The following is a 25,688-nucleotide window of genomic DNA, read 5'->3' as shown; positions in this document are numbered from 1 at the left end:
ACTCATGTTTATTTTTCACTTTTTTGCAGAACATGAGCTAAGTTAGACACTTTTGAGAATTTTTTGTCCTCAGAGATGCAAATATTATCTTTTTGGCACATCTCATTTGAGATATAAAAAAAACAATTAGTATGTAGTTCAGCATTACTGAAAGTACAAGCACATAATATTTTAATTTGACCAAAAAAAAGAAACAAAACAGGATTGGCTTCTTTCCTATTTTAGAAGTTGATCAGTAGTCATTATTTGTTGATCAAATGACAGCATTACATATTCATGTAGTTCAGGTGCAGCACATAAAATTCATGCTGCCAACAGAAGTAAGTTATCTGTTTGTTGTCACCATCCATAGACTTCTGAAGAAATCAGAAATCAGTGCTAATCTCCTGTTATCCACCAGGCCTCATTCTGTGTGATCAAGGCAAGGATTTCTCCTCCTCCTTCCTCACAAGATCAAACAACAACAGAACGAGCTTTCATTTTAAATGAGAAGAATAAGGCTTATGCCTGAAACTATCCTCAGCACCTGTCCTTGAGCCTTTCTAGTTATGGACCAGCTCAAAGTCAGTTGGTTGGGGGGCCACGACACACCACAGGAATGCAATGCAATCCAGCTCCCAGATGGATCCTGTACAGTAAGACTAAACACACACATACAGTGAGTCAGAGCAGGGATCTGATCTGTTTTCCATTGGAAGGGAGTCAAACCTAGAAAGGGGGACCAGTCTCTGGATAGATCTTAAAGATTTGCATTAAGCTAGTCATTCTCTGAAAACACAACACCAGCCTCTTTCATTTTCCTAAAAAGGATTAAAAAAAAAACCCTCCAGCGTTTCCTCACTCAAAGGCAAATAAATATACACAGATGAGCTGAAAAAAAAATTACATGCACATTTTCCACTTTTCTATTAGTCTTACCAGCCCTTTAGCTCCAGTTCCAGCAGCGACTGAGTCTTCTCTGAATTACACTGCAAACACCACATGCTGGCCGGCAATCACAAGACGATGTACTCCAAACATCAGTGGGTTCCCTCATGAATCCCCATACTGCCAACACTATTCCAACAGTAAATGCATCTCAGAACCATCTTTTGCGCCAGGCTGCAGCTGACTGCATTTCACCAACACTCTCATTTATTTTCCCGTCCTATAGATGGTAGACCTTTAAGTCAGACCTAAGTGGCAGTCTGCGATCACTGACAGACAAACCGAGCTCTCTCTTTTTGTCTTTCTTCCTCTACGTCCTCTGCACGCCAGGCTGGTAGGAGTTTCCAGGGGGGTGGAGGCTTGGAAACATGGGGAGTGTGCGCGTGTCTGCCAGGTCCTGAGTAGTATTGGAAAGGGGGCGGGGTGCAGAGAAAGGGGGTGTGAAAGGACGGGGCTTTTAGCTGTGGAGGATTTGGAAGAAATATGCTGTTGGTGTCAAACATCACGCAACACATGTAATGCAAAAGATCGAGGCAGCAGGTGAAGCAGATAGATAAAAGGTTTGTTCGGGCATGTTATGAACACGTGAAATGGAGAAATTACAGCACAGAGAGCAGGGTGTGTGATGAAGGAAGGTGCTAAAGATGCAACGCAGGAGGGAGTGTATATAAGCCTATATGTTTAAACCCTGAGCATATGGATGGAAAAGGTGTAGGCAAGAGGATGCATCCTCCATGGAGGACGAAGAAAACAATGTATTACAGATTCACACAAAAGAAAAAGGGGAACATACTGGGGGGATAAAAGCAAATAAGTGGATCTCTATTAATAGAGCCTTTCAGGTCTGAGACATGGAGAAGAAAAAGGGCCTGAAGAGATTTTATCTCTCTTAGCTGAAAAAAAGAATCTCTTTCACCTCCGTGACTTTATGTACAGTGCCTCAAAAGTATTCATACCCATTAAAAAATTAAGAGTGCAATAGTTTTTGGGATGCTTAACAAAAAGAAAATCTATGTGTGCATTTAAATACAACCCCATGAACCTATGGTATGAGCTAGACACACATTTTTTACCTTCTTTTGTAAAAAACAAAAACAAAAATATACATTTATATCTCAGGATAAACCAGATTGGCTAGGGACAATTAGAGACTTTTACTGAGCCATGGTTTTTAATCACAGGTATCATACTAAAAGGAAGTGTAATTCAAATAAATACTATACTTTTATATATATTTTTTTGTTTGGACAAAGCTTTCAAAGTCATGGATCCTTTTCTTTCCACCCACAATTACAAATTAGTTTGCATTGGTCTTTTCTGTAACGTCCCAATAACATTCATTGGAGTTTGGGGTTGTAGCGTGACATTTTGTACCTCTCCTAGCGGACTGCAGCAAATCTACAACACTGGCGTATGTACTCCCCATGCCTAACATGCATCAGACTGTTCTCTGACAGCCCCTTGTTGTTACACTTCACAGACCACAGATGAATCACTCCTCTGAGGCTAGGGGTGCAGGGGTAAACTTCCCCCCAGTCAAAAGTATTTTCTGAGGAATGACACGAGCACAGGAAACAGGGGAGAATGGCTCCCACATGCAGCCAGTTTACAGGGACACCAATCATCCAAACAGACACACACATACACCCAGAGGAAGATTCTTCTAATTACAGGCCTGAGCCCCTGAAATGATCACCTTCTGTCGCCTGTTTTCATCTCAGGCTGTAATGAAAGACGCAGAATTAAAGACATAGCCAAACAGGGTAAGTAAAAGATATTATAACAATCCACTATAAATGTCTGACCAAAGCAGGGGGATTATCTGCTGACATAGATCAGCAACTGACCAGCTGATCTATTTCAGTTTGAAACCTTGGCCCTGCACTCAGATGACTACAGCTGCTAATGCTTTGTGGAGGTGCAGACACTTGGCTCGGCTTACATGCAACTACTCATCATAAAAAAAACAAAAAAAACAAAACAAAACAGCGGTGACTCATTTAAACTTTTCTTTATTAAACTGGGACTCTGATTATTCCACACACAGAGGCACAAAGCGCCTTGTTTGGAAATGTCTGCGTTACATCAGATATTAGCCCCGGCGTCTGGATTGTTTTGGCAAAGCACCACAGGGAGCAGCTAACCAGAGTTTATTTGTCCTACTGAGAGAGAGAAATATGAAGCAATTTCTTGGTAAAATTACGATGCATTTGGCGTTTTACCCCCTGATTGTTTTAGCACGAGGCTCAGGGGCATCATTGTTTTCGGAATCAAAAAGACTTCTTCCTAAACTCATTCCCACTTGATGAGTTTATGTAAACTAAGAAATTAAAGTCTTCACAGGATTAGTTAGAATTATGTGGCTCTCTGAGCCTGCTGGCCTTCGTGTCTTGCTTCCTCTTCTAAAGTTACGATGCCGTCTAGCCGTCCCATCTGCTGAAGGCCCACTCCATCTCCGGAGTCCTGACTGCACGCCGCTCTGCTCCAGCATGATGTCATTGAGAATTCCAAGCAGAGGCCCACTCACTGCTCATAAAATACCATTTCTTCAACTCAATACATATGGTCTTTCTGGATTTCAGCTCCTTTTTCAATCATCAACTCCTTTTGGTTTCAAACTCTGCCCTTCTTTTAATCTTCACAGTCATGGCAGAGCGAAGAGAAGCTGAGGCTGGATACATTAGAGTTGGGCTGTTGCCAAGGAGGCATCCGCGAGTCAGATACAAGCAGCTGAAAACTGCTTTATCTGGTGAATTCCCACAGATGTGCTGCTTGAATACTGTCAGGGAACCAAGAAAAAAAGAAAAAAACTTGGGACTTTGCTTTTGTAAAAAGAATGAAAAAACACAGAGAAGGGGAAAATACAGCAAAGGAAACGGGAGGGGAAAGTGATAGCTTCCTGGAAAGTTGGTCACAAGATTTTGGCGCGATGTGTCTCGTCTACATGACATCATGTATCGTTTCTCCTCATCTTTTATTTTTTCCCTTTGCTAGATGCAGAGAAGCGAGGCCTGCGCCGAGAAATGGAAAAATAGAATGAAAACGCAACCCTTCTCAGGTCTGGAAACAATTAGAGCAGGCTGATGTCATAGTTTGATACAACAGCATACTAAATGAGATGTAGTGGCCCGGTAGAGCTTTGTGAACACAGAGAGACTTTGTGTAAGACAGGAGGGAAAGAAAAAAGAAAGAGTCCTGTAGATTCTCAGGAACAAAGAATGTCTGTGCATAACAAAGATCTGGCAGCAGATTTATAAATAGAGCTGATTTAGAAGTAATTAAAGGATATGTTGCCTCTGCTCATCACATCCTGGCAGCAAAGCTGGACCAGATGTGTTGGCAGGGGGATCCTATGGGAATCATCAAAGTACATAAGAGGCAAGTGATATCTGAAAGGCTTTTCTTCTTTTTTTCCATTTGTGCGTCTCTGCAGTAAGCAGTAGAAATGGTTTCCAACTCGAACAGAAATCATGTATCCAGATGCAGTGAAGCTGGAAGTTATCCTGTTTTAGCTTAGTATTAGCCGATTATTATTTCAAACTGCAGAAACAAATATTTCCCAATCCTGTCCTGACTGGGTCCATCTGTAAAATCTCTGGCTGACCCTGGTATACATGATGTTTGTCCTTAATTGTCTCATGTATAGGAATAGATCATTGTGGTGTCGACTAACCATATTGGCATTATCTTGGGAAGCTTGAGTGAAGACAGAACTATTAAACACTCAAAAATATTTTTGTCAAGAAGTGAATGTTTACCACAGTTAAAGGTGATAATTCGAACGACACACAATCTTGTTGAAGCTTAGCTGTTTTTCATTTACAGCATGGGCTTCTAGAGTATAACAAGCTGATATTAGTTGGTTAATTAGTTGTGTGATTTTTATTCTCTGTATCTGACTGTCCTCACTTATCAACAACAGGAAAGATATAATTTCATCTTTGTTTGCAAACAACAGGTGGGGAAGGGGCCTGTGTCATTCTATGCTCCATAAGATACTTTGTCACTTTCTCTACCATTTCATTAAAAGGACTTCAAACAACAGGAGTGGGATGACATTGGTCCAGTAAACCAGCTCCTCCCAAACTGGAGGAGGAGAAATTAAAGTAAGGCTAAGACACTTTTAAAATATATTTTAACATATTGACAATACAAACATGGGTGGGTGTTAATGTTGGCACTAAAATAATGCTGAACAGAAAAGATGTAGTGAACTGTAACAGATGTAACAGATCTATAATAATTTTGTTTCTGTGGAAATAGCCCAAAATCTTTTTACTTCCTGTAGTACCGAGTCATACCGATGTCTTATTTATAAAAACATACATGTAATCCTTGCAACCGGTTCTAAAATAAAGAGTTCATGACATGGTTAAATATATAATGTAATGTAAAAAATGTCTAACACATTTGAAAAAAGATAAAAGCTTTTTCCTCCCAAATATAAAATTGGGATGCAGTTTATTTTAGGATAAAACTGTATGACAGAATAATTGAGCATGCTGTGGTAAAGCTGTTCAAAGCTTTACAAAAACCAGAGTGGCAATCAGTCACAACTTTGGTTGGTGCATTTCTAGGAAATGTGTTGCTGTAAACACCATCATGTCTTCAACCACATAAAAAAGAGAGAAAAAAAGTCTTGCTTCCTAATCCTTAGAATTGGTCCAAATAATCCTCTTTAATTCATACATTTGCAATAAAAAAATCTGCATAAGTTACTGGATCCTTGCTTTGCTAAAAAAAACAAAAAAACCCCACACAAAATAGAATTCTGAGTGGATTTATTTTGCACTTTCTTGGTGTGGCTGCATGTTTCCTTTCACATTCCAAGGTCATATCCAAGCCAGGTGCAGACTCTAAATTGCACTAAAATATGAATGCGGGCCACTAGTGACCAGCTCCTGGGCATTTCTCTGCAATGTTTAAAATGACTGAGTGGGCAGCAAAATTGCAAGAATTAAATAACACCCTTTCAGTGGAAACAGCAGACCTGTACTTTACAACTCAACCACGTTTGCCTTTTCCTTCTGTGATTGCAGCTGGATGGGCTCAGCTTGAGAGCTGAATTTCTCCCCGATTTCTCTTTATTTCGCTAATTCTATTGATATTCTACAGCTCATGGGCTGCTTTCTGCTGGGATTATCAGAAGTGGGCCGTGTTTGTCCTGTTCAGCTGAAACCAACCCGTTACCATTTATCGCTTTTCTCTGAAGCTCTTCACAGTTGCCCCACCCCGACATAAAAAAAAAAACATACTACAGCACAGTTCTCCCTCTGCTAAAAATAGATCCATGTGAGGTGACACGCTCTGCTAAACACAAAGCTGCAAAGAAGTAGACAAAGAATACACATTCACACAATGGAAAAGCCACTGAATGCCCTGCTGATTCCATCTTGTTTGCTCTTTTTTGACACACTGATGAGAGGTGCTTTTTTTCCCCCCAATGACCCACACTGTAAAATCTGAAAACAAAGCGGGACTCAAGACAGTTTGTTTGGTGGTTGGTGTTCAGTGCAGCCAAGATTTCTAAATGCGACAAAGCCCACAGTGGGTATAAATACTCATGGTGGCCATAATGACTACAGCCAGGCAGCCTAAATGACAAAACAGAGGCCTTGCAGGATGGGACACAGTCCAGAATGTGCACTTAGTGTCACAACGCCTCCCTCTGGTTATAGAGTACACAACATGCTCTCTTAAAGATGCATTGTAAACCTGATGGTGATGGGAGCACCGGGGGTCTCAGAGCAGCGATGTCATTCAGGATGACTGAGGTCAGATATTTTCTGTTCTGAATGCAAGTCGGGGAGGGGGAAAAGGGGTATTATTCAAAGGCACTGGGACGCAGCAAGCCGGCTTTTTCTGGTAGGGGAAAGTTTGCGTGTGAGGTGACAGAGGGGTTGGGTCATGGGGGCTGTGCAGTGATCTATTTGTGGCAGCAGCAGACTCACACCTGTCTCAAGCGACAGCCCTGTGGTTTACAGAGCAGGGTAGGTCAGGAAAATGAATCACCGCATTTGAGTCCTCTTCACTTCAAATCCTAAGCTTTGTGAGAATATTTCAACAAGAAAAAAATTACATAAACATGTAAAATGTAGTAAACAGGGTTTTGTTATATGCTCATCTGTTGTCATCAATTTCATAAAATTCCCTGAATGATTCGGCTTCCTGCCTAATAACACCATGGTGACTAATAAAATCAATAAACAGACAACCAACCCTTTAAAAATCACATCTGGCTGCTGTCCTGATTCCAAGATTGATTTCTGGAGGCCATTCATAACTTCTTCTGAAGCCCATTCAAAATGTATCCATCTTTAGTTAAAAACTAGAAATTTCACAGAACAAAGAGTGCTTTTCAAATATGATTCTAGAGTCAGGAAGTGAAATGGATGAACAAATTTTACAGTTCAAACAAATAAACTTGATATTTCAATCCAATTTCCTTTTTATTTTCAGTTAAATCAGGGACACCAGGACTTTCTTTAAAACTGTAGCATTTAATATGAGGGGCTTAGAATCAAATCATCTTTCTGCAATACACATCTTTGCACTCAAATTGCCAGGTATTTTAGAAAGTACTTGTATGTTTTTAAATGTAAAACAGAAAATAGATGCAATCATTACAATAGAATCGACGCTCTATAAAAAATAATGCAAGAGGCTAGTATGTAGGGTTAGTATGAGATCCATGTGGTGTGATGGTTGACTAAAATCACAGTTTTCAGGGTATTAGAACAAAAATTAAGCAACAACTTAATTGCTTTTAGAAACATTCATATACTATTAGTGCAAAAATAGTAAAACATGTTCGTTACAGTTATCTAAATCATGTGCTTGGTTTTATTTTTGATTCATTTCATATTTTGTTTATACTTTACAATAACAAATATAGCGTAATTATATTAGTTATTGTATGTTTAGTTTCTTTATCGCCTGACAGAAATGGAAATACAAAAACTGATACTAATAATCTGCTTAATTTAGCTGTTTTTGAGTGCTTTTTGTGATTCACACATTAATATTCCGTTTTTTGATTATTTTTTTGACTAAAACAACTTTCGCAAGATGATGGTAGTTGATTAGTTGGCTAGTTAGACATCATGTCTTTGCTGCTATTAAACCTGAATTTTCCTATAATGAAGAACAATCCTGTTCACTAAATGCACCTAAATGGAAATCCTTCATTCTTTGTGTTTCAAACAAAAAATGAAAAGTGTTTCAAAAGCAGCATGCTCTTTGATGCCCGTTATGTTCTTTGAGCTAAGCAAAACGCATAAAGCCTAGAGACATGTGCTTTGATAAATGAATGTAGTTAATATTGCCCTCTGTTCGTTCTTTTACCTTCATCAAGGAAGCTGCAGCACATTTTGAATTTTAAGGTCAACGATTTATGAAGTTGCTCAGCTGAAACAAGTTCACATAAATGACTGTATTCATTATAACCTTCTGAAAGAAATGTGAAATCAGTAGTCACACCTCAAAGAAAACCAGAAAAAAAGCCTGACTGGTTCATTTCTATATATGATGCAATATACTTCAGAAAAATATGATGGCAAAACAGACCAAAAAGGATGAAAAGTTAGACGTCACCATTTCTCACCTCCACTGATTACCGTAAAATCACAGTTTGCTTTCCTGAACTCCACCCTTATAACGCTGCCTCATTGCATATGAAACTCACAGCAAAAACACAGCAGCTATTGAGACCCACAGATGCCTAAAAGAGCTCCTTCAAGTTCACTGGCAAAAGTCATTGTTTGTTCTGGCGCTGCTTATAGAAGGTGGCTTTCTCATATGTGCTAATGTGCCTGATTCAGACAAACAGTCGGTGAACACTAAGGGGTGTTCTGTCATGACCATCAATGTGTCAACATGTCTCATAGCTCAATATTATTGTTTCCTTTGGGAACATCTGATCGAGAGCATACACCGTGTTCCAAATTATTATGCAAATTGGATTTAAGTGTCATAAAGATGACATTTTTGTTGTGCTATTAAATTTATAGATGGTATTGTGTGTCAGGGGTATTTGAATCAATATAATTAATTTCAGAGAGCTGGGTTGATTAGTTTGTCTGGTGAGCTTAATTAAAGGAAATCTACTTAAGAAGAATGTTCCACATTATTAAGCAGGCCACAGGTTTCAAGCAATATAGGAAAGAGAAAGGATCTCTCTGCTGCCGAAAATCATTAGATAGTGTAGAGCCGTATGACAAGGTATGAAAACATTAAATATTTAACAAATACTGAAGTGTTATCGTACTGTGAAGAGATTTGTGGCTGATTCAAAACATAGATGGGTTTGTACAGATAAAGGCATAATGAGGAAGGTTTCTGTTAGACAAATTCATCGGATTAAGAGAGCAGCTGTTAAAATGCCCTTACAAAGCAGCAAACAGTTATTTGATACCGCTGGTGCCTCTGGAACCTCAAGGTGGAGGATCCTCCAGAGGCTTGCGGTGCATGAACCTACTATTCAGCCACTCCTAACCAGTGATCACAAGCAGGAACAGTCGCAGTGGACCCCGCCGTACATGAAGATTAATTTTCAAACAGACTTGTTCACTGATGACTGCTGTACAACCCTGGATGGTCCAGATGGACGCAGTAGTGGATTGGTGGTGGATGGCCACCACGTCCCAACACGGCTGTGACGTCAGCAAGGAGGTGGTGGAGTCATTTTTTGGGCCGAAATCATGGGGAGAGAATCATTGGTCGGCCCCTTCAGAGCCCACGGAAGTATGAAAATGACCTCAGCAAAGTATATGGACTTTCTGACTGATCACTTTCTTTCATGGTTCAAAAAGAAGAGCTGTACCTTCCGTAGCAAAATCATCTTCATGCATGACAATGCACCATCTCATGCTGCAAGGAATACCACTGTGTCATTGGCTGCTATGGACATAAAAGGGAAGAAACTCCTGATGTGGTCACCATCTTCCTCTGACCTCAACCCTATTGAGAACCTTTGGAGTTTCCTCAAGCAGAAGATGTGAGGGTGGAATGCAGTTCATATCAAAACAGCAGCTCTGGGAAGATATTCTGATATCCTGCAAAGAAATTCAAGCAAAAACTATCCACAAACTCACAAGTTCAATGGACGTAAAAATTGTGCAGGTGATATCAAAGAAGGGGTCTTATGTTAACATGTAACTCGGTCTGTTGAGATGTTTTTGATTGAAATAGCTTTTGATTTTAGTACATGTGACCACTTAATGCTGCACATTCAAAGAATGACCGTTTGCAGTTCTTTATAATCCATAAAATGTTTAGAAAATCTGCTGTGCATAATAATTTTTTAACAGTGAATTTTGAGTTTTTTATTTTTGAAAAAAAAAATACTGTTCTTATGGGGAGCTTTGTTCAGTAAAATTTGATTTATACTGTAATAGTTAATGACTTGAAAATTATACTGACCATCATTTGCATTGACCATTTAAGAAAATCTGAGAAAATATCACTTGCATAATACTTTGGAACATGGTGTATACAGCAGCAGTCAGAAACAGTTTTTCATTTTCTGCTTTGCTTTGATAAAGTGTGATCTAGTTGGACTGGAAGGGAAAAACTGAGTTAGGAAACAGTGATGGCAGCAAAATATGACGAAAACTAGAAGACCTAAAACCTGGGTCCGTTGTGAGAAACTAATTTTTACAGTACTCATACCCACCTAGCTATTCTTAGATTAATACCACAATCTTCATTTGATTTTAATGTACAAAAAAAAAATCAGTACAAAAAACCCCCAAAATTTATCTCCTGCAATTACAGATTCAAGACTTTGGGTAAATTTTGCATATATAAAGACTGAAACTTTGCCCATTATTCTTCATAAATGTGCTCAAATTTGATCAGGGTGAATGGAGAACATCTGTCAACAGCAGTCTCTCTTCAGTTTCTCAATTTTATTGCTGTATAGATTTTGACTGGGCCACTCAGCATATAAATATGCTCTAATTCCCAAACCGTGTCATTGCTGCTCTGACTGTAAATATGTTATTTGTCCTGTTGAATGCAATTTACCTGATGAGCATCAAAACAACATCAGACAACATCAGAAAGCAAAGGTTAATGACTTATGATTGTACAGTCAAGCAGATTAAATGGATTTGGCATTACAAAGGCATAAATACAACTTTCCTCTGTTATTTTCCTTTGTCTCTAGTGAAGGGTAATAAAAGTCTGTACCTCAGCAGAAATGGTGTGTCAGGGTCTCTAAATGTCAAAGGAAATCCTGGCTGCTCTGCTTTCTTTTCCCTTTTGTTCAAAACTTTGCACATCCAAGCAGAAAACAGGTCTCATTCCAAACTGAGCTTTTTAAGAATGAATATGAAAAAACTAAAGATAAATTTTCCCCACAGTGAGAACTTGATCAGCTGGGTTTAAATATTAATTCAAGGCCACAGTTAGAAATGTCTAAAGAAATAAAACTATTGAAGAAATAATTTATGAATCTTGTTTCACTTGTCCATGCATTTATGGAAAAAAAAAAGTCATCCACGTTTTTTGGGTTTTAAACAATGAATGAAATGCCAAAAAGTCACATTTATGAAAAAAACGAGATTATCGGGTCAGAGATTAATTCACACAGACAACCAGAAAGCAATCAATCTCAGAACAAAAGCACAGAGATAAAGCAGGCGCGCCTGACTCATTCTTTCGTCACACAAAATGCAAAAAGCAGCTGCAAAACACCTTCTGTGCAGGTCATAGGAGTGCTGAGAAATTGATTCATGTTGACATATTCCAGAGAAACAAGATATCCTGAGTCTGCAAGTTCCATTCATACCACCTCTCTGCAAGACCTGCTGCCTGCACGTCAGCAGATCTTATATTTCAACCTGCGCTCCATTCAGACAGGCCAGAACCGGTGCAGGACACGATGCGGGGCTTCATGCAGAACAACAAGCACACTCGAATTTATGATAACAACTCCTCAAGGAGAGGTTAATCAGTGCTGTGTCTATGGTTTCATTAGTCTCAATGCCTCCTGTGACCTCCTTAGCCGTTTACGAGGGAGGTGGGTTGCAGGAGTGCACAGATTAATTCACTGTCTCTGTGATGAACAAGACGATAGCTAATGATGTTTGGCTTCACAACCAAGGCTTAGCTGACTTTTTTTTTTTTTTTTGCGTTTGAGCGGGGGTCAATAACAACCAAGTCTTTTCTGAAGAATTTACAAAAGCACCAGAATGAATAAAATTATGAAATGTTGAAAAAAGAAATAAATTCCTCTGATTGCTAAGCAAGGAATTTCAAATGTGCCACATATCCGTTTGAATCCCCAGAGCTTGCCCTTATGCTCCAGAAGCCTTATTATATTATCGACTACAATTACTTCTCAGATGTCTGCAGGATGCAGAATTATCGACCCCAAGCCCCTCAGTTACTTATTAAAAGTTCCGTCTTGCTTTCCCAAGACCACACCATGACAGAGAATGGGTTTGGCTGGATCTTCTTAATTCAAGTTCTAATAAAGCGATTGGGATAATTACAAAATAAAATAAATCAGTATATACTGGTAGGTGTTTTTTTTAAAACATGCCTTCTACACAACCTTGCAAAAATATGAATTCACATTGAGATAAACCATAAAGTACAACACATTTCACTGACATTTTGTGCGACAGACCAACACTAATTATTGTATACTGGAAAGGTGGAAGGAAAATGATACACTACTTTTTCAAATGGACAGACACCTATAAAAGGTTTTCTTTCCGGACTGTCTAGCTCAATTCATCTTGCCAAGAAGTGGATCCAGCTTTCACATTACTGTGGAAGGAAATCATCCCCACAGCATGATGTTGCCACCATCCTCTTTTCAGGTTTGCTTTCAGATGCACATAGTATTCTGCAACCATGTCTGGCAAACTGGGCTCTCTTTTAATAATGGCTTTACTCCTGACACTCAGATTTGTTGAGTACTTGACTAATAGTTGTCCTGTGCACCAAGTGTCCCACATGAGGTTTTTACATCCTTCAAGCTCCTCCAGGGTTATCATAGATTTCCTTGCAACTACTCTCACTATTTGCTTCCCTGACCAGCTTGTAAATTTAGATGGATGACCATGTCCCTTTAGGATTTTAACTGTTTTTCCAATTTCTGTGGAAAAATAGTTTGAACAGCACCCCAAGAGATGTTGTTTTATGCACAACTGTATCTCTGACCTGTCTGCTGTGTTCCTTGGTCTTTGTGAAGTTGTTTGGTCATTAATGTTCTCTAACAAATCTCTGAGGATTTCACAGAACATCTGCAATTATACTGAGACACACGCACATAGACTCTGTTTACTAATTTGTTCACTTCCCCAGCAAAGGAGGGATTAAACTAAATGGTGTTGAATACAAACACACACATTAGTTTTCAGAGATTTTGTATTAAAAAAAACTGTGTATCATCTTCTCTCCATGTCAAAATTATGCATTTCAATAAAATACATAGAAATTTGTGATAGTAATTTTATGTTAGAAATGTCAAGAGCTATATATGTTTGTACAGCTTTTCCTCACAAAACACTTCCAAGTGAGCAGGCTTTTAAGAAAACAGAGGATGTTTTTCCACCTCCCATTTTCTGGCATCCCACAGTTTTTCCCTGAGAATTCGAGTGTACACAAGGAGACCTGCATGTTCCGACATGTTGGTTTTGGGCTCTTTTCATAAAAAAACAAAACAAAAACAAAACCAATTCTGTCATTTTAATCAAGAAAACTTCCCATCACCCTCAGTGAAAAGCAGGGGGCTGAATCTCACGCCCACACCATCCCCGCTGTGATTACGACCGACATAAAAATCAAGAAAAGGTCAAATGAAAATGTGTTCCATCCTGGTGGAGTCTATTTTCTTAAGATGATTCAAAGCAAGACCTTGAAGTACAAGAAAAAAAAAAAGATTTTCTAAACTTCCCTGTCAAAACCACAGCAAAGGAAGTTAATATTTGAAAAATATGTATTTAATCTATAAGAAGCAGTGGTATTTCTTGCTGTTTATCTGATGAGACCCAACACCCTGGCCTGAGATTGGGTTACATCAAAGCCAGGGTAAGCAGAGACATCAACATGCAGCAGGTAATAAGAAGCAAAAATAATTAGGAATTCATGGCAGGCAACCTGAGATATTCACTTCAGCCGAATTAATTAGGCCATCATTAGAACCAATTACTCTTGGTAGCTGCATCCTCCTAAATGAAAAGTAAGAGTACAGTGTCTTGCAAAAGCCTTAATACATCGTGAACATTTTTCACAAATTATGTAACTTCTAAAGGAAATTGGTTGCATTGGATATTTATTTAAGGCAATACAAATACAGTGATGTGAATATAAATGCAGGGCATACACTCCGCATTAACCCCTTATCTATCACTAGTCAGACAGTTTCCTTGAGAACACTGGTGTTTTTCCTTCTACTTGATATGTATAAAGTAGTTTGTGTTGCTCTCTCCGACAAAATTCCAAGGAAATGGATTGAGGTTTGTGGTTTTAGCGTGACAATGTGAAAAAGGCTCTGACACAGCATCGCAACATGACCCATTACTTTGCTTTCATTTTGGCCCTTATGAACTAAAAGGCACTAGATCTCTAAATCTATTCACTCACACAACCAAATCATTGAATTCAGGTATTTCAATCACTTTTATGGGCATGTTTATAAAATCCAGCACCACGGCATGCAGACTGTTTCTACAAACATTTCTGAAGGAAAGGGCTGGTCAGTGCCATGATAGGATGAAGTCCAACAGGGAAATTTCTTCACTTCTAAATATTCAACAGTCAGCTGTTAGTGGTATCACATTAAAGTGGCACTGATTGGGAATTATAGCTCATAAATGTGACAGGCAATGTAAAATCACATATCTGGATCAACAGATGTCGAGGAGCATAATGTGTAGAGGTTGGCAATATTTTTCAGTCAGAAGCTACAGACCTGAAAACCTTAGGTGACCTCCAGATTAGCTCAATAACAGGTACATAAATCTAAATGGGATGGGTTCCCATGGCCAAACACTGCATCCGACCTATTTGGTACAATCTAAAGCACTGGAAGCAGTTGGAAAAAAACCATACCAGCTCTGGAATGTAGAGCAGTATAGACATGTTCTCTAAAGTGACAAATCATGCCTCCCAATTTGGTAATCACATGGATGAGTCTGGATTTGAATGTTTGAGTTCAGAACTTTCTTGGCTTCATTGTGTCACTTGTAAAGTTTGTTACAGAGGGATGATGATGTTGGCCTTTTTTAAGGAGTTTGGTTTGCTCCCTCAGTTCCAGTGAATGGAACCTTTAAGGCCTCATGATGCCAAGACATCCAGGACAATTTCATGCTCCCTTACTTGTGGGGACAGCATAAGGGGAATGTTTCAACAAGACAGCTTGCTAGATCCATAAAGACCTGGATGAACAAATATGGAGTCCTGACTTCAAACCAATATGATAAATTTGAGCAAAGACTCTGAACAAGGCTCTCTCGTCCAACGTCACTGTCTGTCCTCAGAAATGTACATTTTCAAGAATCATTAATAATTAATAAAGATGCACTTTTAAACCTCCTGGAAATCCTTTTCTACAAGAGCTGAGGTTGTTATAACCGCAAAGACTGGCTAGCATCATATTAAACCCTGCTCATTTAGAACGGGATGTCGCTCAAGTTTATATGAGAGAAGACAGAAGGGTTTAACATTACAGTGTATAAATCTTTGGTGACTATTATGAGGTGATTATTACAGGTACTGATTGTTCTTACTGATTGTTCTTTCATAAGAATAGCAACACACAGAGAATCAATCTAATAAATGGCCAATATTTTGAAGCCAAAGACTTCTTGGAGCAGGGCAACACAGAGGAATCATTATTGCGTTTTAAGACATTGCCATCCCTGATAGTAATATATATTCTTTATACACTAATGCAACTCCACTTCGGTTTTTATACCTGGTTCCTTCTATTCACATTAAATTTCAAATTTTAACTTAAAAACTTTATTGGGAAAAATGCTATTAAAAACTAATTTAATATTCAGACAGTGATACATTGTTTTGATGGAAGCATATTTTAGTTATTGTCAGTTTTCAAGATATACTATCATCCCTGCTGTCTAACAAATCCATTGTGTAAATAAGGTCAACTGCCTGACTTAAACTTTGTGTAAACCGTGCAGCATACCACCACAAGCTTGCGGTGACAGCTGAAAGGAGCAGCATCAGAGTGAGGGATTTACAAGCTCAGAGCAACCCTGACAAAGGGATGAGATCCTTTTTACTCATAATCCACACATGTTTTCAAAACTAAGCGCTCCGAGTTCCACAGGACGGTTTTTGTGAGTGCGATGGGTCACAATAACGCACACCTGACCTCCTGTACAAATGCACAAACATCTGTTCAGTATAAACTAAATGTATTCAGGAAACACGCTCTTCGGTGCATTGTGTATAAGCAGCTTTGGGAGGTTATTTTAGCCATGTCCAATGCAGAATAATAAGCTGAAAAGCCAGGTCACTGCGTTTTCCACTTCACAATGAAGCACCACGTAAGTTTGTGTAGTGAATTGCTCCAGAGATTCGAAGCAGGCACCATTTGTCCCTGTAGGGTATTTCCTTTTATCTGTTGTACCATGAAATGCAGCACAGCAACTACCCATCTGCCATGTTGAAGATGGGTTAGAGCAAAAACAACTTAGGGGAGGACAGAAAGAAAAGGGATGAGCCACAACATGTGCATGGGTGTGTTCAGCATAGTGCAGCTATGTATCCTCTAACCACTGCTCCACTGTTCAGCAAGACCAATGAGGTAGAAACCATTTCATAATTTGTGCAGCTAATAGATTCTAATGATGTCCTCACGAAGCCATTTATTTTACTAATCTGACTAATGGGAGGAAGTTGGGATGGACAAAGCAAGCGTCTACACAGTAAAAGGTCCAGCGATGTTTTCTAGCTGCACTGGAAAACATCAATAGGGTGCATCATGTAACAAACGACCATAAGGGATGTGCTGTCAGAGGGACACAACTCATTAAATTCCTGCAGTTTATAGGAAATCAGCGAACTAGGGAAAACCATAGAGAAATCAGATAACAGCCAGAATCAGGAGACTTTCTTTAGCTTGACTGGGTCAGGCAGAAATTTGATGGTGGTAGAAGATAAACAGTGAGTTGCCGGTTTCATTCTCACTCTGTCTGCCTCTGTTGTTGTGTCCTTGGGCAAGACACTTTAGCCATCTTGCCTGCTGGTGGTGGTCAGAATGCCCGGTGGTGCCGGGGCAGCTGTGGCTACTATCCAGCAGCTTGCCACCATAAGGCTGTGAACAGGGCGAATGACTGAAAGTAGTATGAAGCACTTTGGGATACTCTGGACTTTGGGAAATTCTATACAAGTACAAGACATTTGACAATTTTTTTTTATCAGTGTAAAAGTAATAGTAATTATCACCAGTAAAGCTAACAACAACATTCTTCAGTGTAACTGCCATAACTGAGGAAAGAAGATCTTATGAAGGTGTTTAAAAATGAAGTCAAAGGTAGCACACAATGACATGTGAAGAAAATTATTATCAGCAACTTGTCGGAACATGTCTGTAGTTTGTTCATGTTGCCAAAGAGCACAAAACATTTCAGGTGGATAACAGGAAGGCTAGTTTCTCATAGCAAGAGTAAGAGAAGTTAATACTTAAAGTGCATTAAATTTGAAGTCTTTGTTGCTTTTAATCTCAAATGGCCTGATGATGTGTGTCTTCTCATCTTTAGGACAATAACCCAGGGTTCAATTCTGATAGCTGGCTTCACTGTTGCTCTCATTTCAGGAATCAAGCAGCCAAAGAATCAAACATTTTTAAGATATAATATTTAAAATATGTAGTTAAGATGTTTTTGACCTTTTGCATAAAGCAAATAAAATAAATCCAGCTAAGCAGGGCATCGGGAATCTGTCAATTGGGTTGACATATCTGAAATCTGCCTCAAGTTCTAATAAATGTGTCAACCTCATGCAAACACAGACCAACAATTACTCATTCAATAAATGTATTATTAGCTGAAAAGGGTAAATACTATAAAAGGATGGAAATCACAGTCCCACAAAAGTCATTTAAAAAAACAAACATTAAAGTCATCCCTCCCGCAACGTTGACATTTATGCTTCATTAATGACATTTCCATTTATCAAACTTTTTGGTAATTACTGTTTCGACATGCAGCATGCCAGCCTGTCATACACCTGCAGGGATGAACAATGCAAACAGCTGCTGCTAACGCTGTAGAATCTATAGGAAGGCTTTGCTTCACAGCCGGAGAGATCACAGACTCAGAGTAGAGCCCACCTACCTCCACACATCTGCCTCTGGGTTGGTCTGTGCAACGTGAAACCAGATCCAGGCTCTAGTGATAAGCCACAGACAGGTAAGGTGACCGTGGTGACTGGAAAGCTAGCCTGGCTCTATCAGGCATGCGAGAAAGGGAACCACCATCTGACTGGTTTACTTTCCGCAAATCAGCACATTTCCCTAAGCGTCAATGAAAAAGAGGCTATTTGTACTCCCCGCTCCCTCCCCATGCCTCATTCAGCTGTGTCGCCCACAGCCTCACTCTGCCGTTGAATATGTCCCATTATTTTCCATCTCTCCCATTTTTACAATTAGTTTTCTGCTCGCCTTCAAACCTCCCTCTGCCCCTCTGTGTGGTCAGCGGCTTTAGTGTCTGTGATGCCTGTGGCTCGGCTGGGACGGGTCTGGAGCCTGCGTGTTGCAGCTCTGCAAGGTCACCAATTGTTTCTCCCTCTTTCCTTTCCTCGTTAGGACACATGGTGCGGCCGAAGGGGAAAACTGAGCTCTCAAGCAGACAGCGAGAGTACACTCTGAACTGCACTTACATAGCAATGTCTTTAAATTTAAGGGAAACAAGACTTTATTTTTACTTTGGGTAGAAGCTCAGAAACAAATATATACATTTAAACCTATTTGGAAGTAGGATTCTCTAAAAATAAAAACGGGAAAAAAAGAGAAAACTCCTTTGTGAATTAAAACCACAAACTACTAACTTATAAAAGATATAGTAGCTGCCAGGCATGAACATTCTTGTATTAAAACAGTTATGCAATCATTGGCACCGAAGCTCAATAGCAGCTATCCGGGAAAAAAGCCAGCAGATGGGCCCATCCGGCTGCAGCAGCCACGGTAGGACACCTGACAAGGCAAGAGCCCCCATCTGCCTTAATTTGTTTTCCTTTCCTCCTCTTATGACCCAAACAGAAATTCTTCTTCTTCTTTTTTTTTTTTTTAATATCCACTATTGTTTTATTTCTTGACTCTACGCAGAATGACTGAATTGTTTGAAAAACTGGTCATTAGCAGTCTCATAACTTTGATGGCTTGTAACTGAAGATAGGCATTCAAAAGGAGCCTTATTGACATAAGGCCTCGATAAGTCACAAGAGATTTGTTTGGAGGCATTGGAGCTGCTCCCTGCCCTGACGTGTCTCTGCCAACAGATGGCACTACTGCACAGTGCACACAAGAACCGGCAGGGCTTCAGGATGCAATGACCGATCGAATGGACTCATTCATCTTGATTGAAAGGAGGCAGGAAAACAAGATGGTATAAAACAGAGCAGAACTGGGAGGAGAGAGAGAAAGAGAGAAAAAAAACAAGCTAAAACAACAATAAAATGGGTTGAGAACTGCAGAGTAGCTCATTTAAACTGCAGAAAGTTGTGTTTCAGTCCAAATTTTCATAACTCCATGATTTCAAGCCTTGTTGGGCTTACACTGAACAAAAGGGATTATTTAATTTCTGAGGAAAACGTAAAAATACATTAATACTAATAATTATAATGCACCGTAATCCAAAGTATAGTTGCAATTTTGCAGGATGTATGAGCAGTGGAGTGTCTCTGAGGAGGAATCAGGTGACTGTGAGAACCTGAATGATGCAGGTATCTACAACTCTGTGGATAAAGGCTCATTGACTGGGAGCAGGATTTATCACAACTGCACGTGCTCAAATCCAAGGCCAGTTGTCAAGGCAACAGCTACAGCAGACCCACCATTCACTGAACAGCAGTGAATATGTTCACATGCATTCACACAAGAACATCTGCTTCCATCTACACACAGCCTCCAGCTGTAAATCCAGTAAGGATAAACATTTAAGTTTAATGACTGTTTACCAGTCAAAGTCTCAGCCCCCCTGACAGCTCTGCTATTTCACTCTGAAGAACAGACAAGCGCTATTTTTCCAAGTAATGAGCCCACACAATGCAAGGCAGAGAAAAACAAAACTGCTCCTGATCGAGTATTATTCTAGAGAAAATAGTCATTTCAGCCAACACAAAGAAGTAAATAAATGAAATGCCAGGAAAAGAATGCCTCTTTTTCAAAATCTCACAAAGAAAAATTGCAAAAATGTGGCACACATATGGACTTAATCAGTCCTCTTTACTCTGATGTCCCTAAATGAAGTCATGTGCAAACAGCTACTGACAGAAGTCAGCTAATTGGTAAAAAGAAATATCAGGTTTATGGATATTTTGAGAAGCATTACATTCACACTTTTGTTGGAGAACATTAATGAAGAAAAAAAACTTAATGTAGACCAATGAACACAAGAGACAGGACAGGGACAATTTTGGAAACATTTGAAGCAGAAATATTATCCCAAAAAATTAAATTATATCCTTTCCCTACCAACCCACAGATATCCACTTCTTTATGTTGGCATGACATAAAAGTTTGTGGTTAAAACACGACAAAGTGTGACAGACCTCAAGGGCTATGAATATTTCATCAAGGCATAGTGTGATGCAGAGAACTGCTAACTATAATTTTGTACTACTTAAATCATTGGCAAACAATTTTTTATCCATTTGTTCTCCAGTACAGGATGAGACACAGCTGAAAGGCCTGATGAAGGAGCACTCTGTTTAATAGAAAAAAATGCCATAAAACCAAGTGGCATAGCTCTTGTGTCACTATTACACACACCTATCACCTGACCCTGCTTCTCTTTGCACATTTCACACATAAATCAAAACATGTGCCAGATAATGAGGGACTTATTTGTCACATAAAAAAAGAGTTGGTGAACCTAAAAGTGATTGCCGAGCTACGCTGGCTCAGTTTGATCATGGCTGAGCATCGTCTCTCTGTATCATCAGTGATGCAGGTAAAAGACAGTGTCACATATAATATCTTTCAAAGCCTTTTAGAATTATTAATACAGAAACTGAATGGAAAACCTGCCTGCAGAGCTTCACATTATGCTAGAAAACGTTTTTTTTAGAAACCACATTCATGCAAATCGTCAATCAAACAATTACTGAACATAAAAGGAAATTGCATAAATGGACCTCAATATGCATAACAACATATGGCATGAAGCCAATAGGTGTAGAGTGTCTATAAAAGCTGCAGTGCAGCAGCATGAGCTCATCATTCTTCTACTTCCCCCCCTCCTCCTCTTTCACTCCCCTACCTCCCCCTATCTCAGCCCTCTGCTTGCTCGCCATTACATAAGTTAATGCAGCAACGAGCCTCATTATTCTCCAAGCAGGCACAGGGAGGAGATGCAAAAAGAACATGTCATCAAAAGTAAAATAACAGCAAAAAAAAAAAAGAAAAAGAAAAAAAAGAACAAAGCTCTCAGAAAGAGATGGTGCCCGTGTTTCTGAGCTGTCACAGTCCACTGATCAAAAAGAGCAGAGCACAGGCGAAATATCTCTTTGCTCATCTTTAATCATACAGTGTGTCTATAAAAATAAAAACAGCACTGGGAAACAAAACAGAAAGATGCCAATATTTCCAAATGAATCATTTATATTCATGTGCATTTTTCTGATCAGACACCTCGATGATGAGGGGGGTCGATGGGAATGAATACGACATAAAAATGTGCTCTGTTGCGAGGTTGGCGTTCTTGTGCATTAAAGTAAACAAACAAGCCTCCTCAGATGATTAGCATTTCAAACGCTTCACAGCTTAAGCATGCACCAGAAGCAGTGTTCCCAAGTACCTTCCCCCATAATGTTTCAGCCTTGCAGCCATGACAGGTGAAAAGAACGTGATGGATGTAGTTTGTTCTCCTGCGATTCATTTATATGCACACATTATTGGTGCTAAAGGCTACAAACTATTTTAGAAAAATAATAACTCTTAAACAAAATTAGAAAAAAGGGAAAGAGAATCACCTCTCACACTCTGCTTGTGTCCCTCTGGGAGAGACATGCATATAAAATATTCAGTGGCTTGTAGACAGAGGCGGCAGCTCAAGCTTAGATCTCTGTATAGAGATATACAGTATATCTATATGAAAGGCTCCATAGAGATGGATAACTATAAAAGTCTGCAGGTAACTGAAATTGGTCCGTTTTCTTGCTTTGTCATGATCAACGATGAAAAATCGGATCAATCAGAGACTCACATGTAAGCACTCTCATATCACACTTAAAGTGTGGAAGTTGTTGATGAGGGAATAAAATTCAAACTTCAAGCAGGTTTTTAAAAGGAAGTTAATTAAAGCGCACATCTTTAGAAGTCATTTAATAGGAAAGTAAACTCGAGATGTATGTACGGTTCTTTCAGATTACCAAATGGTAAGAGCGTGAGACTTTCAGCAGATAACAGGAAGGCTCAACAGAAAACAAGAGCGCCAGTGCACCCTTTAAGTATCTATCTCTGTCCTTTGACTATTCTTGAAATATAAATAATAGTTGCTCCAGGAGTGCCATTCATTTCCCATGGTGCTGACTGGTTCTACACCCAAGACTGTAGATATTAGCTTCTGTGCTAGTACCAAGATGGATTCTACTGTGAATATTAATACACAATATGGCGTTTTTGATGCTTGAATTATTAAAACAAACAACTAAAAGCATTTTTTTAAAAAGGAGTCTCAAGAATTAATACATTTTAGTTACATTTGGTTAGAGTCCCCATCTCATAAATACCGGGGATCCACTCTATTGCATATTATAGTTATATCAGTTATTGCACATTATTCCTTTGTAGTGCAAGTGTTGCACATTGCCTATTTATATGGAAATATTACACTTTGTCCTAAAATTAGCCTAAAAGGTCAGTGCAACTTCAGTTCTGAGGCATATTTACTGATATACAGTTACTCAAATGGCAGCCTCTACTGATGGAGCATAACGCTGAAGCATGAGCACAAAAACAATGTTTGACAACAAGTGAATCTAGATGTGCTGAATAGACTATGAACGCCTTACCTGGGGTGACAAATAGATTCATGCCTAAATTATTTTCTGACCAGGACCAAATCTGATGTTTAACAGCAAATGGTAAAGCCTTTAACATGGTCAACATTTCTGTCATGTCTAACTGGAAGCTGACCAACACCAAGGTAATATTTCAGAGTTGAACATGGCCTCGATTTGAGACACGTCTCAGCTTTTCCACCTCCGAGGCTTTTTTTCCCCTCCTCTCCACTCACCACAGTGGAACTGTGAGTTGGCAGGTTAGTACATTTCCATTATCAACAGTTCCTCTCAAACCTCTTCCCAAAAAATTTGTAAGTTGTCTTAAAGCCAGCACACTAAGGCAAAGAAACCAACACAAGGTCAGAGCCTGCTCTCATTTTATTTTTAATCAAGTCACACTCAGTTAAGATCACAACTAAGTTATTTTACCTTTTATGAAGCACTGTGAGGCTGCCAGGAGGTGCTTTAACATCCCGGTTCTTGTCAGAGTTTTCTTTCTGCTGCTCAGTTTCTTGGATATTCACAACGGGACGAGCAAGCACCGTTGAATAAATAATGCTCTCGTCATTGCGCTCTTGAAACTCAACACTGGCTCGTGTTTGTCACTGAGACGACTGAAGCAGCCAGATCAAATGCACCCTGGTGTCTAAAGTGTCACAGCTAAAGGTTTCATGATGTATTCATGTATATTTGCGCATAGCCCTGTTATTGTAATATGTCAGCCACCCAACAGGAAGATATTTCCACTTACCGTCAGTCGTCACTGGCTGCATCGGCTTTCGAACAGTGTTTATTTAACTTTACCACTGCTGTTTATGGAAATCACAACTAAGTTTTAGGGGTAGCTGATAAGTCAGGAGCACAAAAAACTAAATTAAACACTGGAGATTCACTAAAACTGTCTCCTGGAGACGCCTACATGGTGTCCATCAACCATGGTGAGGTTGACGATGTCAAGGAAGCAAAACGCAAGATAAACATCCCATTTAACAACAATTCCTATTTCAAAGACTAATAGATAGACTTCTATCTTCTCACACTGTAATGAAAGCCATTTTTTACTCCCAGCTCTTGCCAAATCTCACAAACAAAAGACAAATGAGAGGCAGCTCCTTTATATCTAAGGTTGCTGTTTTCAAACAGAAAGAGGTGACCTGCTTCATCCAGGTCAGTGGTCAATCTCTGCCTCAAGTGGAGGAGTGCAATTATCTTGCAGTCTGCCTCATTCATGATGGATGGTAGGATGGAGCAGTGAGTGCATAGATGGATTGTTTCTTTTTCTGCAGGAATTCTGGTGCTGCTTCCACTGATTTATCTGCTGATATTTCATTTATCTGTCTACATTCCTATCCTCACCAATGAAAATAAAAAAGATTATGACTGAAAGATTGAAATTACAGACACAAGTGGCTCATAGGACTCTTCTAGCAAGAGGTGACTGGACTCAACGTTTGCATCAAGAGAACTCAGCGGAGATTATATGAAGCATTTCATCAGAGTTAGAGTTGTCAGAGCCCAGAATCTCTAAAATATGTTGGGAGAAGTTCACTAGGGAAGAAATGTCTGAGTTTTCCTTTTGGACTTGACACAAACCAGATCGCTCTCAGGTGGAAAGACAGTAGGATACAAGAATGGATTTGCTCAATCAAACACGCTAAATTAAAGACATTCACCACCGATTTCAGGAAAGTATTGAACTGCAATACTGCTGCTGAATTTATTATATTGATCATTCAGAGGACACTTTTCTTCCTTCACAACTAGAAAATGTGTTCACTTCCTTTGAGATCCAGAACCTCAGTCGTTAAAGACATACTTTTTGCAGGGACTAGGAGGAGTTACAGTAGTGTTCATTTAGCTGGCCAAATACAAATGAACATGAGACACTTGATGTAATATAATATATGTCTAAATATTGCATTCATAGTTCTTTAATGTTCATAATATTGACCACATATACAGCATATAGAGCAAAACAAAAAGTCTCACTTACCGACAGCAGCATCATTTTAGTACCCAACTAAAACTGTACCTGAAATTCTTCTTGAATGCAGTATTAACAATATGCTCTGTATGTCTTCTGGTTACACAGGATTTCTATAAGACAGAAAACCATGCATGCAAGTATTCACCCCTGAGAGTACTACATTTTTGTTGTGGAGGGTACCTGTAGAAAAGCCAGGTTAGCACAAGCCGAGAAAACTCCACACAGGGCCGGAGTTGACCACTGATCCTTCCTTGCTGTGAAGCAATGGTGCTAAAAGCAATACCTCCATCCAACACCTGATTGGTTTTGTGAAGCCCCAAATGGTTTTTGACTGACTTATAGGTTTTGCCTTTCACAGCTATTTACAAACCAGCAAGTATAATTAAAGTTTGTCTTTTTTAGTTTACGTTGTGCCTGACTGGGTGAGATGAATAAAAGCTCCAGGGAGATCTGTGTGGGAAAATATCTATAGTGCAAATTCATAGATAAGTTAACACAATTTAAATGCAAAAACTCTCAAAATAGATCAAGTGTATGCGTGAGTGTATGCGTTACCCAGTTGTTTTAA

General features: G+C 39.3%; 1 protein-coding gene across 8 annotated transcripts in view; it reads right to left on the bottom strand.

Moving 5' to 3' along the window:
• Positions 1–25,688, bottom strand: part of LOC116719441 (IQ motif and SEC7 domain-containing protein 1-like) — a 127,271-nt gene that overhangs the window by 27,010 nt on the left and 74,573 nt on the right. The window contains exon 1 of one of the 8 annotated variants that reach the window (XM_032562595.1): positions 18,246–18,326. The exons of 6 other annotated variants lie outside the window; for them this stretch is intronic. Coding sequence is in view for 1 of the 2 variants with exons in the window: in XM_032562357.1 (XP_032418248.1) it covers positions 919–983 (65 nt within the window). In the remaining variant the exon portion in view is untranslated. Of the gene's footprint in view, positions 1–918; positions 1,247–18,245; positions 18,327–25,688 lie in introns of those variants that run through there. One more of the 8 variants, XM_032562357.1, reaches the window with a different exon arrangement.

The sequence above is a fragment of the Xiphophorus hellerii genome, chromosome 1 (genome assembly GCF_003331165.1).
Source record: "Xiphophorus hellerii strain 12219 chromosome 1, Xiphophorus_hellerii-4.1, whole genome shotgun sequence".
NCBI lineage: Eukaryota > Metazoa > Chordata > Actinopteri > Cyprinodontiformes > Poeciliidae > Xiphophorus > Xiphophorus hellerii.
This window is presented reverse-complemented; position numbering and strand designations above follow the sequence as displayed.